This window comes from Calonectris borealis, chromosome Z (genome assembly GCF_964195595.1).
Source record: "Calonectris borealis chromosome Z, bCalBor7.hap1.2, whole genome shotgun sequence".
NCBI lineage: Eukaryota > Metazoa > Chordata > Aves > Procellariiformes > Procellariidae > Calonectris > Calonectris borealis.
The window spans coordinates 37,620,253-37,639,038 of record NC_134352.1 but is presented as its reverse complement, the minus strand read 5'-3'; the positions used below and the strand labels follow the sequence as shown (position 1 = coordinate 37,639,038).

The window sequence follows — 18,786 nt, the reverse complement described above, 5'->3', positions numbered from 1 at the left end:
GGCAGCTCAATAACCAGACTGTATATCAAAGTTATGAAACAGAAACCCATCAGCATAGACTTAATATTTTTTCTCCTATTAACATAATTATTTCCTACTCAGTAAAAATGAAAATGACATGTTAGCATTTCAGAAACATGAGAAAATGACCCTCTAGGCTTTATATGACTATCAAAACAAGCAGCAGTACTTTATTTGCAAATTATCGTGCATGAAATGATTGACTCAGCAAGTTTACCAGTCAACAAAGTGTGTGCTCTACCAGTTATAATCAATTTACATGTAATGATATGTCTAAATATGAATTTAAATGAGTTCTTGTCATTTCATGTTGATCAGCTGCTTTATCATCATAGATATGGACAGTGACCATAGTTAATGTTGCAGAAACAGCAGAACATGCACACCTTTTGTGAGCCAATGGTAACCAAACGCGAAGAAATTTGTTTTCATATAAAAAGACAGCCTCTGTCTGCTAAGCCATGTTTATTTTCCAGTCAAGTTAACAAAAATACTTTCTAAGAGGTTATTTCCAGGCATTTGCTGTATATGCCATGTCACAGTAAATATATAGTATGAATCACAACAGTCTTCTCACCTCGTAAACCAACTGGATTTCTCTTTCAATATATGAAAAGAACCCTGAGGCCGCCACAGAATAAAGAACATTTCAATATCATCCCTGTTGTATGTAGATATACATTATTAGGACCTGCAAAAGGAATATTCTGGAGAGTAAGAGAACTCTAGTTTCTTTAACAGCACATAAGTCCCATCCCTGCACAATAACCTTTAATACAATCATCAAAAAATTAAAATAACTGGGGCAAGTGAAATAAAGTTTCTTCACAGCAAAGAGTGCTGATCAGATGGTATGTTGGAAGAATGCAAGACAAAGCCGGTTTAATATACAAGAATGCATAATTAAAGGCTGCCCTCAAAAATGGCTTCATTTAATACAATCAAATGAATATAATGGCAATGACTTCACCAAAAGTATGCCATTATGTGCTAAAGTTAATTTCATTTTAGTTAGAATAGCATAAGTCAGATAAATAAATCTTAACATTTCCCAAACAATAATCCTTTTCATTTCCCTTAGCTTTATTAATAATGTACCTATTCAGGTAGAATACTCAAATATAACTTTTACTGATGTACACAATCATTTTAATGCATATTTTGTACAATTTCTTATTTTTGGTGTTCAGTAGTCATTTTTGTTTTGATAAAATGATACAGCAGATTTATACTTAACGTCACATGTAGGTTTTGTCTATATAAAGAATTTACAGAGCTTTTTCAATTGTGGAATGGTATGTTTCATACATATGAAATTCTAAAAATGCTGCATGAACCTGTGACCTTGCCAATACACAGATCAACCTTCAGAAACTGTAATGAGCATGAGTTGACACACATTTCTATCTGGGCCCAGTACAAGTATGGACACATTCAAAATGTTGTTACATCATGATGATTTGCTTTTACTTTGGTGGTTGTGATATTCCAGGTGCGGACGCAAAGTGCACCTTAATGGTCCTCATAGTACTTTTATCCCCCTGTATTTTAAAGGCATCAGCTTCTTCTATTCTCCCTTGTAGCGAGGAGGTCTCTTCTCCTTAAATGCAAGAAGACCTTCAATTCTATCTTTTGTTGGAATAGTCTACAATAAGCAGAGTAACAATTCATTATTGACACCAAAAACAATACCAAAAAAAAATTTTCATACAAATCCTAGTTCTTCAATGCATCCCACATGCAACATATAATGCAACAGAAAAATGAAAACTAAAATGTCTAGTCAGATACAGGAAAGTACCAGACACTTCAAAGGCACAACATAAGGCTGAGAAACAATTTAGGAGAAGGAGGAGTAACTTTTCTCCAAACAGATGACTGTGAGAAACTCTTTAGGGTTTGTTTTTGAGTTTTTGGTGTTTTTTTGGAGGGAGGAGTGAGGGGTGGGAGGTAGGTTATTAACCAGATCACCATAAGTTTTAAATAAGCATCTAATGCTGATGCTTCTATTTCCATGATCAAAAACTGCTCTCAAAGTCCAAGAACATACAAATTCAAATACATCATTCCCATGTTTCACTGGCAAAGAGGTTTGTCTCAACTTTCTGTTACTTAGCACATATGCCATCAGTGGCACATGTTAGTGAAGTGCCCTTCATGTTATTTCATGTTAAACCGAAACAAAGCAAAAGGAAGGCAGTTCTTGGACTAGATGCACAGCAGTGTATGACTGGTTAGGTATATGGCTGGTTGTGCTTCACTACTTTCACCCTAACAGTCTTGGCAGGGAGATGTTTTTGTCCTGAACTACACCTCCTTCCTTAAATTCCTTACAAAAACCGAGTAAGCAGAAGGAAGGTCTAAATACAATGCCAAAATATTTGTAGAGGCTATCATAGAGCAATTTCTAGTCGAATTTCTGCATGTTTCACAACAGGCACCAACAAAGCCCGTTTTCTGGGTTTTTTCATGTAATCATAGTTACATACCTGAGCGTAACAAGCTTCTTCAATTGCTAAACCTGTTACTAAGTCGACCTGAGGAAAAGAATACAATGCCTTTTAAAAGCAAATTTTTGTATATTTATTATATATTATTTCCTGACAGCTAACTTAAATACTGTTTCTATATGCCACATACTAAAACACTTCTGCAAAGTTCTTCTATACTACTTTAACATAGAAATGCTACACTGCCATGTGGTGAGAGTGATCAGTATTTCTGTAACAGTTTCCTTATTTGGTGATACAATTAGTATGTAATACACCGTCAAAACAATGTATGTTCTTCACTACAAATCATCTGGACTAAAAACCATTAGCTGCTTGCACATGTGTAATAATTTCATTTACTACAGGGGAAAAGATACAGTGTACTCCATGATTATTTAAAAATTGTTCTGAAACAAGTTATATTCAAAATGTCATATGCCACAAAATAAACATAACTTCAAGTATAAAGGGATTCAAAATAAAAAAAAGACCATGGCCATCCTGCATCATCACCTAGTTGTAATACCGTATTTTTCTTTGTGAGCTGGTCTGAACAGCTGAAAAGGCTGAATTTTACCCTCACTACTTCTCTGCCTGTCTTAAGCATCAGCTGCTGCAGAACTTACCAGCTCTCCACAAGGCCACTGAAAGGATTGTGGCTATGGACCACAAGCAATTTGTCAAGGGAGATAAGCTATAGGATAGATTGCCAAAGGAAGCTGTGAAATCTCTGCCGTGGAAGGTTTGCAACAACAGCTGGCATGAACATTTAGCTTGATTGGGTTTGATACAGTAGATCTCGTCTTGGGGCCTCAAGATTGAACTAGATGATCATGCAGAGTCCTTCTAACTCTATTGTCCTTAATTCTATAAACATCATGATTTTGACCTTTCAGTCCACTATACCTGGTAGCTAGATAATTTAGTTTGTAGCACTTTGAACCTTGGGTACCACCACTAAAATAAATCTTGAATTCCATCATTACTTGCCATGGAAACCTAACAAACATACTCTTTGCACAACAGCATCTGAGTTTGGTTCTCAGGCCAAAACTTACTGGTGGTATGCTTTGCTGAACTCAATTATATCACTGGTTGCTTTTGAGACCTTAAGGAAAAAAAGGACCATTCTTAAATTCGTCTTCTTGGATTCAGATGTTGCATGCAGAGCGATGCCCTTTCCCTTGTCCCAGGTTGAGCTATAAGGTGTCCTGATGCAGAGCTTATGCATGTGCTTAACTTTAAATATGAATAGTCCTGCTGAGCTCAGCAAGATGATTCACAATCCTAAAGTAAAACACATGTCCAGACGTGTTCAGGGCTGGATTTTAATGAGCTTTAGAGCTAGGTCAATAGTGTTCAAGAAGGAGGGGCAATCAGAATCAAATATGAAATCAGACTCCAGATACAATTTTAACACTAACCTCTATTAAACTATTAAAAATAAATGACATGCCTTTTGGCCTCTAACTTTATTAGTTACTAAACACTGAGAGCATTGACAGACTTGACAGAGTATGACTTTGAGGTTTTTTTCTGCCCAGCATTTGAAATACAACTTGTTCATAGTAGTTTATGTTTACTTTCTAGTATTAATAATTAGCAGAGTGCATTACTCCTGGACAGACATGAGGTTACTAAGCCTCCTTATGGAAATCAGCGTCAACTCTAGTCTCAGGAGTCTGAGACATCAAAAAATTGCATTTCATCTTTCAAAAAGTTTTGACCAAATAGATTTTGAAAGACTATACACTGAGAAACTAAAAACAGTTCTAGAAAAAAAATCACCACAGTAGACCTGTTGCCAGCTTGACTTCTGCTTACTCTTATGGAAAGTACAGATCCTTACCTCCATTCCCTGATTGATAGCCAGTTTTGCAACTCTCACTGCTACTGGTCCCTAAAATGAAAGAAAAAGCTTATTTACATATCATCAAAATCTACCAGATTATGCAGTGAAGTCTGCACATGAATGTTCTCACATTGGGACCCTCTAGACTTTGGACCTTTATTAAATTTATAGTAAATAGGTCAAATATCCTAAATTACATCATTATAGTAGACATTTGTTTCCAAACTGAGAGTTTCAATATTGACAAAAAGTGAATGTATACTGTTTTCAAAAGAACCTAATTAAAGCAGTGTGTTCGGTTTATGTTTCAAAGGTGCTGAGCACGTCCACTTTTGCCAAGCTTGCTCAATTCCCTTCAAAACAAGGCTCAGAATGGCCACCTTAAGAGACATCATTATAGGCCTTCGTCAGGTCAATCTTATGTCCCTATTATCACACAACGGAGACACAGGGATAGATGTGATAATGAAATAAAATGGACTGATGCAGCTTCAAACCCAAAATAGGCTACTGCGAAGCCTGCACTGGTCAAGTGATGACACTCTTCTGTGAGCGACTGAGGTCCCCCGCGAGCAGTGGGATTTTCACCCTCCTCCTCCAATGTGCCACAGAACAGTGAGACATCATTGGGAATCATCTCAGTCCTGTGCCTATCCATCAGCATCAGCTTCTGAATGTTCAGATGTTGCTTTAGAGAAGTGGCCTGCTGCTTTTGGGAAAGCCAAATGCTTTTGAGCTGGTTCCAATGCGAAGTTGTAACTATAAATCAACCTTCCAGAATCTCTGTATGTTAAAATTTTTACTGTATTTTTTATGTTTGTCTTTCTATGAGGGTGTTCAAAACACAAACAACCAAAGTTAAATGCCATATTTAATCTGCAACATTTTCCATTGTCAAGGAAAAATTTTGGCTGTTACACTTGTGATCCAATAAAGTGGTTTACTAATTATTTTCTTCTGCTGCCTCCTATGAATTTGCTACCTGGGACCCTTCACTTGAAAAGCAAGTTTATCAAAAGCTCCAAACTCACATTCCTATACTGAACAAACAGCTTGCAGTCTATGGCAACAGGGGAACAGGTAGCAATCAGCTAACACAAAGACTCCTGTAAGGGTCATATTTAAACTTCTCACTAAAAGTTTCAAATTCTAAAGCACAAGCAAATCCCATTTCAAGTCTTTTATGAAAGCCAGAGGTAGGATGTCACTTAGAATGAATGATAATAAGAGCATGATTCTTTCATCAAGCTTATACACAAAGGACAGAAAGCAAACTTTCCACTAGTAAATGGGTTTTGCTGTAATACTGAAATTACATTTAGCTTTATGTTTTCAAAACAGGAGTTACACCAAGATATGTCCACTTTCATATGGACCTTTTTACCTCTCTTCTGAAGTGTTCAAGAGCAACAGGATAACCTATTGATAACTGCTTTATTAAAAAAAAAACCCTTACACTACTTTTTTGTTTAAAACTTGGAAGTCAAAACACGCAATACAAACACAGACCATATCATGACAACACGAGGATTGACAGAGTTTTCTTCCTTCACTATGAAATAATTACCAAATAACCCCACTCAATACACGAGAGAGAAAACTTCTGATTGCTCTCCACATAACTAGAATGGATTTTTAATACATAACTTCATGACAGTTTTTCTTAATACAGCTGGTTCTTTTTCAGTCTTAATGTTTGGTAAAAACTAAAATCAAAATAATTAGTTTTACCTGAGGTAAAAATTCTCTTGCCAGAGCTAATGCTCTTCTGTATGCAGCATCCCCTGCTTCATTCTGTTCTACCACATGGCTAATCAATCCTATTGATTTTGCTTCCTCACCATCTACAGTACGTGCAGAGAAGATTAGTTCTTTTGCCAAAGACACTCCAATTGCACGAGGTAATCTCTGTGTCCCCCCTAAAGTTTGGAAAAAGAGAAAAAGTATTAGTTTCCCAAACATTTATACCACAAATGTAGATGCTTTGTTCAGTTCAAATATTTTCATTTTTAATTCCATAGACAATTATATGAACATACAGAAATTAAACTAGCACACAAAGACATTCCTAAGTGCCTTCTTCAGTTTTGAAACTACATCTAAAATGAAATCAGTTGCTCTCTTTCTTAGAAAGACATGTAAATAACTGAAAAGAGGTAATATTAATAGAGATTCTGTTTGATTACAGACAAGTTACCTTATTCATATCAGCCAAAAGCTGAAGGAAAACTACTTGCCAGTAATTACCATATGCAAAAACTCTGCTTCTTTTTAACAATCTGTATATTTTTTATGATAGTAATCACCACAATATGAACCCTTTTGAAGAACTATACTCAAAAAGAATATATAGTCTAACAAGACTGTAGTCCATGCTAAAATTTGCACATATTAGGGACAATAAAAATTTAGACGTAAACTAAACTAAAACCACTAGACAAGGTCTTTTAAAAGCCATGGTTTTGTCTCTTCTTAATTCCATACTATTGTTGAAATCTTAAGGCCTGATTACAAAAACTAGGGAAGGACAATAACAGGTGTGGATCAGCAGAGAAAGGCACCTAACTTCAGTTAGCTTTTCTTACTACGTTAAAAAATTCTTTGGCAGATTAGCATTTTCAGAAGGTCAATAAGCAGTAACCACATTAACCAGACATATGAAGATTGCTTAGTTGGAGTAACAATTAACTTTCCAGAATTGACAAACAACGAGAATGTGGGAATAATCATTATCAAAATTGAAGAAGTAGACTCAAATCACAGAAGCAGATGTTGGTATGAATTATGGCCTTTATCCAGGAGAAAGGATTTTGAAAATATAAAAGGTCTACTGTTTTGACATGGATCTGAAACAAATATTCAATTTATATAGACAGTCTGTAAGTAAAAATTTTCTTCCAAATAGCTATTTCTGCAAGAGCATGCTAATATATTCAAATATCAATATATGTGTATATGCAAGAGGAATATTTATGGGAGGTGTTCAAAGGGAGGTCGTACAACACGGGATAAATGTTTGTTCAACTAATATAAAAGAGATTAATTTTCACTAGATAATGGTAGACTAAGGCAGTATTTTATTGAAGCCGTTCAGTTCTCTTACTGATGTTTCCTGAAAATACTTTAAATACATCTCTGAGACAAATAAACTGACTGGAAACAAACAAAAAGTTTTTGTGATTCAATTATTTAGCTTTCAACTATTGTTTTTTATGAATCACAAGCTTCAGTACTACTGTATTCCTTTCCATAAAAAAAGACCTGCCTTTGAACACATTACATCATACAAAAATGCAGAAGGTTTGGGGGATTTCTGCCTTATGCCTTTCTAGATTATTACAAAATCATGATATGTAACAAAAACTGGAATATATTTTCTGGGTTGAAACTGAAGGAATTTAAAAAAGGCTTTCACTCATAACAGTTAAAATAAAATTTGTAGAACAATAACATTAGTAAATACAAACAATGTAATATTCTCTATGATCCTACCACTCTGAGAGGATTTTAGCAAGACTGCCCTAACGGTCAAGGGCAACAGGCGACAGCAAGAGGAACTCCTGTTCACTAAATTCTGCTAATTCTGGTAGTTGTACAGCTAAGCCACTGATAGTGCTAGGGGAAAAATTTTGCCAACAGCATAATTTAGAGAAAGCCCCTACTCCAGGGCATTTTTATGAAAGGGGGCGAGGGGGTGAGAGACTAAAACAAAATGCCTTGTAAAATACTACAAACCCTAAGCCTTCCTGCTAGCCTTGGCTGCCTCACTGGTGAGATTCACAGAGAATGACTAAAGCTGTAGCTATCAACGTTTATTTCAGAACTATATGCCATAAAAATGTGAGCTGTGTTTTCAAGAAACTTGCTGCTTCTGATACTGAGCTGTACCATCGTCACCACAAACAAACATTTACCGGCTTTTTTGTTTTAAATACTGAAGATGTCTTTTAATTTCTCACCCAAAGAAGCTGTCAAACCCTAATAAATGTTTATCCTTATACACATTTTAAATGCACATTGCAACATAGCAAATGTCTACCCTGATTCTCTTTAAGAATAGTTTAGTTATAAATTATCCCTTTCACCAAAGTGATGGAATCTAGAAAAGCATCAGGTTTGGCTTTTGATTAAAGAAAACTATTTGTCCAAATCGTAAGACCTGAAACCATACGAGGCTGAATTTACTGACTCCACATCTTCTGCTTCTTCCCTGCTTGCTATGCCTAGTATTTTTTTCTACTTAATTATCTCCCTTTCCTTTACTGTTTTATCTCTTCTATTACTGCTTTTACCAGGAAATGTTGAAAACAAAATTTAATTGAGCAACAATATTTCATAACTTTGACCAAACAATGGATATGTTTAAGCATGAAATAGTGTTTATAGATGAAAAAAGTGTTCTTGCCAGTGTCTTACACAATAATGATTAAAGAGCAAAAAAAGCAGACTATAGTCTATGTTGTTTGGCTGCCTCCTACACTGCAAAGCCATTAAGCAGAGGAGCATATTCTTTGATTAATATTCACAGAACAGAAGCCAACAGTTCAGTGCATCAATCATATATATCCAGTAGTAGGAATAAGATATATGCACACAAAAAAGCAGTAAGACCCAATTAATCAAATGCAAACACCACACCAAAGTTACATCCATTTATGAAGAAAAGGCAGAGAGTATGCTGCAGATAGATGTTCTGTTTTGGTAATACACAAAGAACATATAATGCCTGCCAACTACAATCAGAGCTAAAGGAAGTAACACCCAGTCTTCAAAGACATTACTTAACCAAGGCATTTCATCTAAATGTAGAGCAGAATTTGATGGAAGAATAGTTGTTTCATCTTCACAGATTTAATGACATGTTATTTCAAGGACTAGTGATCTGGTATTACTCACTGTGTTGATAAAAGTATTTGACATAGAGTTGCAATGTAAATGCGTTCTTATCTGAGATGGTATATATTCAATGTTGTAATAATTGTAAACAGCAGTTTTAGATGACACTCTAGTTCATGTGAAAAGACACAGTAAATGGAAGACTGCTAAGATCTGATACAAAAATTGTTAAACAATATTTTTATTCTTTAACAAATAGTTGATTTTGCATGAATATTTATTTACTGTCAGTAATTCATCAATTACAAAATATGTACACAACTGGTTTGGATTAAAGGAATTACGTGATAAATTCCCAAGAGTATATCCAACAAGATGAAGCAACTAGCTTACTGGAAATAGATTCATCATTCTGGCAGAGAATATCTACAGTCAGTAGTTTCTCATAGCTCAAGGCTCTGTCAAAACATATCGGAAAAAATCCTGTTCTGACAAAAAATCCAAACTTTAATTCAGTAATAATCATGTTTATTAAGTCAAGTAAAAATGAGTCTTTCTATCCGATCCTTTCTATCATGAGCTTTGTTTGATTCACGTTAGATTGATTTAACTGCCAGGTTTCTAGATTTCTTTTTTTTTTCAAAACTATTGTGCATTTCTAATGTTTTATTAATAATCAATGGTGAAACCAAAGTTTGTCAGCCACAAACCTTCTAATTATTCACGTCAGTCAAGAAATGGCTCAAATGTATCCTTGTGATTCTTTTGCAGAAAGCTGTAAGGAGTGGATTTTTCTCCTTTCCATTGAAACTTATAGAAATATGGAACGCAGAAATCTGCTGTTCATAACACCGAATCCTTAACAATATGAGCCCATAAATAAACTAACATAGATAAAATTATTATTTTAATGTAATACTTTTCAGTCATGTAAGTCATATTTTAAAAGTCTGTGTAAAAAACATATTCTCCACTTTTAAAGTACCTGCCATCCATTGCCAAGTTAAGCAATTTTCCAAATATTAAGCACTCTAAAAGCCTAAACACTCTACCGAGACAATATTTAACACCAAGTTTCCAACAGATTATTTCCCAGATTAGGCCTTGATTCTGCAAAGCTGTACATGCTTTAGCTAACTTAAATCCAGGTATAAATCTTTATGGGCTCAGACATCCCAAATCCCTTCACAGAAGAAAACGTGAAGAGCCCTTCACTGGCACAAACTGGATAACCATCTAACAACCGAAACCAGCTTAGACTGGGAAGGACATCAATAAAGATGCAAGTGATGGGCTGAAAACAGGATAGACATGAAAAGAAACTAAACATTGTCTCTGCAAGGGGAAAAAAGCACTGAGCTGACGAAGGGCAGGCGGTAGGCGAGGCCGCTCTCATGTCTGGCCATATAAGTCGTTGTTTGGAAGAAGAGTGGAGACCTGAGCAAAGCCTGAGACAGTGGCCTGAGGCTGACTCAGAGGTTGCCCCGGGGTCTGTGATGATGAGAAGTTGTTTGAGAAAGATTTCATAGTAGGCTGCCAAAAGGGCTCGTGGAAGTCTGGCTTGACAGTCAAGCTAAAGAAAGCCCTGTAGGAACGTCAGACACAATCCTACTCAAGGTTGAAGAGGCAGAATGGCCTGCTACATACGCCAGGCTGGCAGTGGCAAACCCCAGCTCCAAAACTGCCAACATAATTTGCAAATCAAACCTTAATTTTCACAATCCGTTTTATTCATCTGCGTCTGTGGATAAGTTTATTTAAAAACCGATCTGAAAAACGTCTAGAATATACCAAACCACCATGCGTGGGTGGCTTGAGGGTGGCAGCTTCAATCAGAAGAATGTAGTACTTGGCTTGAAGATGTACAAACGCTTATGAGCATGACAGAAAGTGTAAATACACTTTCAGAATTCACTAGCAGTTAAATAATCACAGCTTTTGTACAGAAAGATGAAATCATTGGGTAATTTAGAAAAACTAATTTATTTTCAAAATAAGTAATCCTCTTGTAGACTAAGAAAGATAGAAAGTACTTTAAGTACTGACAGGCCACAATAAGGTCTCCCCAAAGCCTTCTCTTCTCCAGGCTGAACAACCCCAACTCTCTCAGCCTTTCCTCACAGGAGAGGTGTTCCATCCCTCTGATGGATTTTTGTGGGCCTCCTCTGAACCTGCTCCAACAGGTCCGTGTCTTTCCTGTGCTGAGGACTCCAGAGCTGGACACAGTACTCCAGGTGGGGTCTCACCAGAGCAGAGCAGAGACCTCCCTCGACCTGCTGGCCACCCTTCTTTTGATTGCCCAGGATATGGTTGGCCTTCTGGGCTGGGAGCGCACACTGTCGGCTCCTGTCCAGCTTTTCATCCACCAGTACCCCCAAATCTTCTCAGCAGGGCTGCTCTCAATCCCTTCATCCCCCAGCCTGGGGGAGTATTGGGTAGATACCGGGGGTTGCCCCGACCCCGGTGCAGGACCTTGCACTTGGCCTTGTTGAACCTCATGAGGTTCACATGGGCCCACTTCTCAAGCTTGTCCAGGTCCCTCTGGATGGTATCCTGGCCCGCAGGCATATCGACTGCAATCACTCAGCTTGGTGTCATCTGCAAACTTGCTGAGGGTGCACTCGATCCCACTGCCTATGTCATTGATGAAGATATTAAACAGTACTGGTCCCAATATGGACCCCTGAGGGACACCACTCATCACGGATCTCCAACTGGACATGGAGTCATTGAACACTACCCTCTGGTTTGGTCCATCCAACCAATTCCTCACCCACCAGACAGTCCACCCATCAAATCCATACCTCTCCAGTTTAGAGAGAAGGATGTTGTGGCGGACCATGTCAAAGGCCTTACAGAGGCCCAGACAGATGACATCAGTAGCTCTTCCCATGTCTACTCCATCATCGAAAGCCTTACTCCCCATTTCCCTCACAAGCGTGGTACAACCAACTGCACGGACTCCACTGTCAGACTAAACAGCACTTGATAAGCCGAAATCTGCATTACCACCCGTGGACTACCAGGACTTGCGGTATTAGCAATGTACATACTGAAAAACAGCCTTTTTTTTTATTTTTTTACCTGAAATTATTTGAGGAAGAAAAGAGAAATGCTTAAGGCTGTTAATCTACTTATTACCTTTTACTTAAATGTAAACAAATGCAACAAGCATGAGCACATACAAGTATCTGGTAAGGCCATGTGCATTCGTATTACTCCAGATAGCAATTTGGTCTTACTGTCGTTTGGGAATGCAATGACAGAAAGTGAACTTAAACGAAATTCAAAAGTACATACACATTAAAACATAACTCATCGTGCTACAGATAGAAATTAATGGCCCAAGAGAAGGCATTTTCCAGTTTCAAAATTACACCCACACGTTTATGAAGTCATTACTCAGCTGTAACAACAGGTAGGAGGTTTAGACCAGTGTTGCTCTGTATGATCATACTTTACAAATCATGTGGGCTTTATAAGTAATATTAGATAAAAACTTTTATTTAACTTGTATTTTAAATAAATAATTTTATAGTCCATGTTCTTACAATTTAGGATTGACTATGACAGCTAAAATTTGATTCATGTGAAAATCAGGACAAAAAAGCCAGACATGAGAAAATCCATCATCATTACTTAGGGCAAGTGAAATACAGAAAAATTAGTTCCCACTGTAGTATCCTATTTTTATTTACATTTTGAATGAGATCACAGTCCTAAATTGGGAAAATTACTTTAGTTTTTAATGGACAGAATTGAAATAAAGAAACAACAAGCAAAGCAAAAACCAGACTATTAAATCTGAAGTCTTCACTGCTTAAGAGCAAGTGACTTGAATGTTTTTCACACTTCAGTGCTCTCCTTATGGAAATCTACCATTTTATTCTTCCACACAGCAAAGAAATCCATCACTCTGCTAACCCCCCAAATCAACTCCTGTTCCTAATCCTATTCTTTCTCCCATCCTGACTACTACCAAATTAATCTGCTTTCAACTGTTCCAAGGTACGGATTTTTAAGATTTACTTCTGAAATTCTTCATCCCTGAAATTCTCTTACTTGAGCAGCACTAAAGAAAGGAGAATCGGTGGCTAACAGAATGGGAGCCCAGGGAAAACAGCAAAGCCAACGAGATTGTAGGAGGACACAGCGCCGCCTGGTTCAGCTGTCAAATCCCAAGACGGCAGAGTGCTCTCTCTGCTGATAAATATATCTAAAATGAACTCATACATATGAAGCTTATTTTTCATCTTGAGTAGGATGTCCTCCCAGATGAGGCAGCCATACACTAGAGCTACACTGTACCTAGCCTAGTACCTAGGCTATAACATAATGTCTATAACAATTTACAGTGCTTTGAAAACACACTCTATCAAAAAACTGGCCAAATTGTTCAAAGCTGGCATGCATTAAGCTAACAATCTGCAATGCAAAAAGCAAACTCTTCAGTACATCGGAACTTAATTTTGAGATAGTAAGTCTGATACTCCTAACTTTTTCAGCTTGATCTGTTAGATTTTGTAGCACTATCTAGGAGTGCCAGAATGGCATTCTGTTCTTTTTACTTCCCAGACTAATCCTTCTATTTGTTATTTTACAGTAATAGTTGATATGTGAAGAAATAATCACTGCTGTTATTAAAAATTCTGTAAGTCACATGAATAACTGAAATGTTACTTTTATTTGTGCATGTTAATTTGTATTCTGAATGTTACATTATTTGCTATTACTTGTAAGTATATTACCTATCTCCAAGAATAATTAAACCTTGTATTAGAAATTAACAATTAAACTTATAAATTCATCACCAGTGTAAATATAAACATGCATTCAGTCTATGTTATAGGATATTCTCCATGTTCTAATTTTGATCACGTGGGTATCTGCATGCCTAGCTTGAAATAATGAAAGACTTATTTTTTCAGAGACACAAGCAGCCTTAATGACTTCAGCTTCAGGTTTTCATGCTCAATACCTCCAGACTGGCTATCAAAATACTAAAATCAGTGAACTGACACCTAAGAAACTGCAGTTTAAGTGATCTGAACATACCAGGTTAGAAGCCTATGACACAGGCTAGGAGAGAAGCTACTTTTGCAAAGCCAGGATCATCCTTTCCAGGCTCTACAGAAAACTTCTTTATTCACTATACAAATATGATACAGTCACTACTCAGCTCTACTGAGAGCAGCAGAAACCCTCCAGACTGTGCAAATGTTACAAATTCAACATAAACAAAAGCAATTGGAAGAAGATCCAAATTGCTTATTTGTTCATATCCTCATCAGGAAATCACAACTCTTTACTACTTTTGACTGACCCTTGGTTCCATAAATTGCTGTTCAGGATCAACTGAGAGAGGGTAGGTAGGACTAGCACATTGTTTTGAGTTACACGACTATTAACAAATTGTTACCCTTAACAAACATTTAAAATTACTCTTCTTCCTTCGCTGATAAATACTATTTCATTTAATTCACATTGTTAACATTTTGAGAATCAGAGTTTTTAAAGACATTAGAGTCCAAATTCATTAAAAATTTTCAGTTTAATATGCATATAAATTTGTGTAAAATTATATAACAACTTTAAATGTATATGGAATAGATTTTCTACTAGGGCAGTTCCTGTGCAACAGTACACCTACCCCAGTAAGTGCAAACTGGTATTTTAACATTTTATTGTTAGGGATTATTCAGATGTTTTTCCTTAACAGAAAACTATAACTCTTCCATCACCTTCTAGTCAATTTGTAATTCCTCAAAAAAAACCCCAAAAGCCAATACTGACAGGAAATCAACAAAGAGAGAGATTAAATAAGTGATTATTCCCAGGCCGTAGCTGTCAGACTGTTACAGCACTAAGGAAAGGAATTACATTAATAAAACACCTTTTATATTCCTCTCACCTGCTGCTGTGACATAGCAATACAGAAGAGAAGTCACTGTTTATAGCATGCGATGCAAAACGGCTGTATGCAATGGCAAGTCTTTCCCTATAGAGAAGCTAGTGTTAATGTGATTCTTCTGTCACCTAATCACGCACAGATGAGCTGGTTTTCATGGACCTTTAGAGTTCTAAAGATCAAAGAAATTAGATATTATTTTCCTTACATCCCACATTCACATTCCAGGAAGAGAAACATTTGGGGCTATACATGCAGGAGGTAATGAAGAAATTAATCTATATCAGCAGCAAGAGCTAGGATAGTAGCCAGAAACACTGCACTTAATAAATAAATTTATAAATATCTTTTAATTAATGTAAGTCATTGAGAATAGGTTATAACAAATGCTAAGGACCAACAAGATAGGGAGCACCACACACTTCTCACTAGCTGGCCTCATCCTTCTCTTCAGGCAGGACCATTCTGATGTGAGCAGACCTAGCTGCTGAACCCTTTGCGCTGTAGGTGCGGCCACAGCCTGGTTGCTGCTCCTAGTTCTGGATCTCTCAAGGCATTCCTACATGCAGACCCTTTGAACCTCCTCTGGCAGCAATCTACCTGCTTGATTAAAGAGTCAGTGCTGAAGCTCTCCCAAATCCACAGCAGTTTAGGAACATTTTACTGGAGCCTGGAGACTTCAAAAGCTCTGTTTCTGCGCAAGTCCTTCAGAGAATACATGGCATATGAGTAAGAAACTAAAAAAAAAAGGCATTTCTTTAATAAAGGACACTTTACCCTTGAAATCCGAAGAGAATCATGGAATCTTTAGAATGGCCCTTATGCCTTTTATGTTATAAAACCTAAATGTGCTTTGAAACAGTGCTGTCTCAGTCTCTCTCATCTGGTTGTTTGTTCATGCATCTCTATTTTCTTGGGGTTTTTTAAGAGCCTAAAACACCATTTCTGGTGAAACAAAATATTGTATTTAATCTGAAACAAAACATTTTGGTTTTACCACTTGATTTTGACTGATAATTTAGTTCAGCCACTGAACTGAACCTCCAATTTTTTTAATAGTCCTAACTACACCTAAAAACGTCTTATTAAAGAAAATAATTTATTCTTCTCCAGTCTGCTGCTTGTACTCAAGCCATGTACTATTTCATACCAGTGAGAATTTGTGGCAAAGAAATCCCTGGTTGTTTGAACCGATAAAAATAAAATACAATCAATAAAAATGAGACCATTAATGTGATGGTGACCTTATATGCTACTCGCACTGTACATGTGGAGTATCCTTGAGCAGCGGCAAATTTGTTTTGCACTGATAATTCCCCAGCCCCGGTAATACATACATCTTCTCCTTATTGGTTCATAACAGGACAGAGGGGTAGGTGCACACCTGTGAGGTCAAGCTGGTAGGTTCAAATCCCACAGACAACTTCCCCCTGCTTATTAGACCAAATACAGTCCTGATTCCCCACAATATTCTGTGTTAGACCGTTTTAGCCCCCTAAATATGAGAGCAATGGTGGTTTCAAGCAAACGTGCTGGATGGGAAAGAGACAACTACTTCCTCCCCAAGGAATAAAGAAACATTTTCTGCAAGTATAAACTACATATAGCTGATGCTCAAGGCACACATAAAGGAAGACTGGGTATGGGGATGAAGAACTCTTTTAAGGAAAAACCAGTGGGAAATCGAGTGGAGGGAGTAAGCCTGCAGTTGCAGGGAGCTGGAACAGATGATTGTAATTGGAAGCAGAGTTTCCAGTGACTCTGTGCAAAGCTTCTGAATTTCTTCTTTCTGTGGCAAGATCATCACTATATTTCCTAGAAACAGGGCAAATGAGGGCTTCCTTTAGCTTGGTTCTTTTCTAGGAACACCTAGAAAAAAAATTCTTAGGACTATCCAAATTCTCTCAGGCCAATAAATATGTTTTATCATTCTGCATAATCAAGAAAGCCAAGAAGCTTATGAGGACCTCGAAGTCCCAAGCTAAAAGGAGAATTTCACTCCCTTCATAATGAACTAACAAATAGCCGTTCCTTCTGGCAGGTATTAGTGATATTAGCACACTGAGCTAAAAGTCAAAATTAAACTACCTTCCTTCCTCCTGTTTCAGTTTAGATAATTTAAATTTCAGCGTACTCATTCACATTTCTTGATGCCCAGATGCAAAATAATGTTAAAAAAATGCATCAGGGTAGGCCTCTGAGAGACTGAATTCTGTATGTTTTTGCTTAAAACACTCATGTGTATGTCAAGTACATGGCACCCTGTGTTCCTATTTTCTTTACAATTTCACAAAATTTCTACAGTAAGAATTAGCTGTCAAGAGAAAACTCAGATTAACTCAGTCATCTGATTAACACTGGTTCCTCAGATCTCAAATTCTTATTAAAATATAAAGACCATTAATATAGAGTTGTTAGGATAAAGCTACAAAGGATTAATAGCTTTCCAGGCAATTTTTCCTATAAGCTTGTTTTCAGTTGCGTCTGAAAATCAAGGGGAAAAAAGTCATTCTTGATCATAAAACTGAAAAAACACAATGAAAAATGGAGGTAAAAAAGGAAGGACAGGAATCTACTATTTCTGAAATTCAGAGATTCATAATAGTTGGCTCAAATCAGTCTCCAGAGCCAGAGAGGTTCTGTGAAATAATTAAGCAAACAGTACTTCATAAATCATTTTGTCCAACTTGTTTTGTGGTGAACTAACTTGTGCAGCTGTTCTTTTAAGGCAGACTACACAATTGCCATTTCATTTGTTGAATTTTCTGGAAATGGAAGAAAAATACCAGACATACAATGAATTCATTATGAGTTTGGAAGCTATTTTTTCTTCTTACATAATACAGCCATAAATGAATATGAAATGGAAATAATTAGATGCTGTACTATTATTCAATAATGATGGACCTCTAAATAGGTGAACTATTCAATTAAAAACTGAGTTACACTATTCATAAACATACGAAGGATATATTTTTCATTTGCTTCAAATTTAATGTTGACCGTAAGTAGAATGGATTTAGTTTTTTGCATTACCTTGGCCTGATACATAGATCCTACTTACTTCAAGGTCTTCAACCCTGCCGCAGCTGAAAATGTGGCCACAGTAAATGAGAAAGCTGTGCTTCAATTTCAGAGAAGTGTCAGATGTTTCATTCATCCTTTACATTATCCTTTTGAGAGTTCAGGAGTTGGGTTAGTTGGGTTTTCCAAGAAACCCATCAGTGTTCTATAGTGCCATGATGGCAACCATACAATATAATTCAAACATTAAAGTTTGCCTTTTATACATTACAGTATAAATGATCCATGATTGTATTTTACATAAGTATCCTAAATTCAGTTACTGAACCTCTGGAAGAAATAAGTTTGATTATCTTTTTGGCATAATCAATTGGTTTTGCTTATTCTTTTTAGTAGAAACAAAAGACTAACATTTTTTAGCTTCTGTGCCTCAAAACCCTTGAGTAATTAAATTTAATTATTTAGCAGAAACAAAAGCTAAGTCTAATATTTTTGAAAACTTGAGTAACTACTTTTTAAACACAGAAAGTGTCCACTTGTAATATTCATAACTGAATAGTTGGGGGGGTTGCTGTTTTAATTTATTTATTGACACAAAAAAGGCAAAAACTTGTATGCACTAGCAAAAGCATTCCTTCTACCTGTTTCCTCCC

General features: G+C 36.6%; 1 protein-coding gene across 3 annotated transcripts in view; it reads right to left on the bottom strand.

The window, feature by feature from the left end:
* Nucleotides 1-469: 469 nt before the first annotated feature.
* AUH (AU RNA binding methylglutaconyl-CoA hydratase) overlaps nt 470-18,786 on the bottom strand; it is a 111,095-nt gene continuing 92,778 nt past the window's right edge. For all 3 annotated transcript variants that reach the window (XM_075137402.1, XM_075137403.1, XM_075137404.1), the window contains 4 exons: nt 6,097-6,284; nt 4,363-4,413; nt 2,511-2,558; nt 470-1,666 (listed from right to left, as the gene is read on the bottom strand). In XM_075137402.1, coding sequence (XP_074993503.1) covers nt 1,589-1,666; nt 2,511-2,558; nt 4,363-4,413; nt 6,097-6,284 — 365 coding nt within the window. In that variant the 3' untranslated portion in view covers nt 470-1,588. The remainder of the gene's footprint in view (nt 1,667-2,510; nt 2,559-4,362; nt 4,414-6,096; nt 6,285-18,786) is intronic.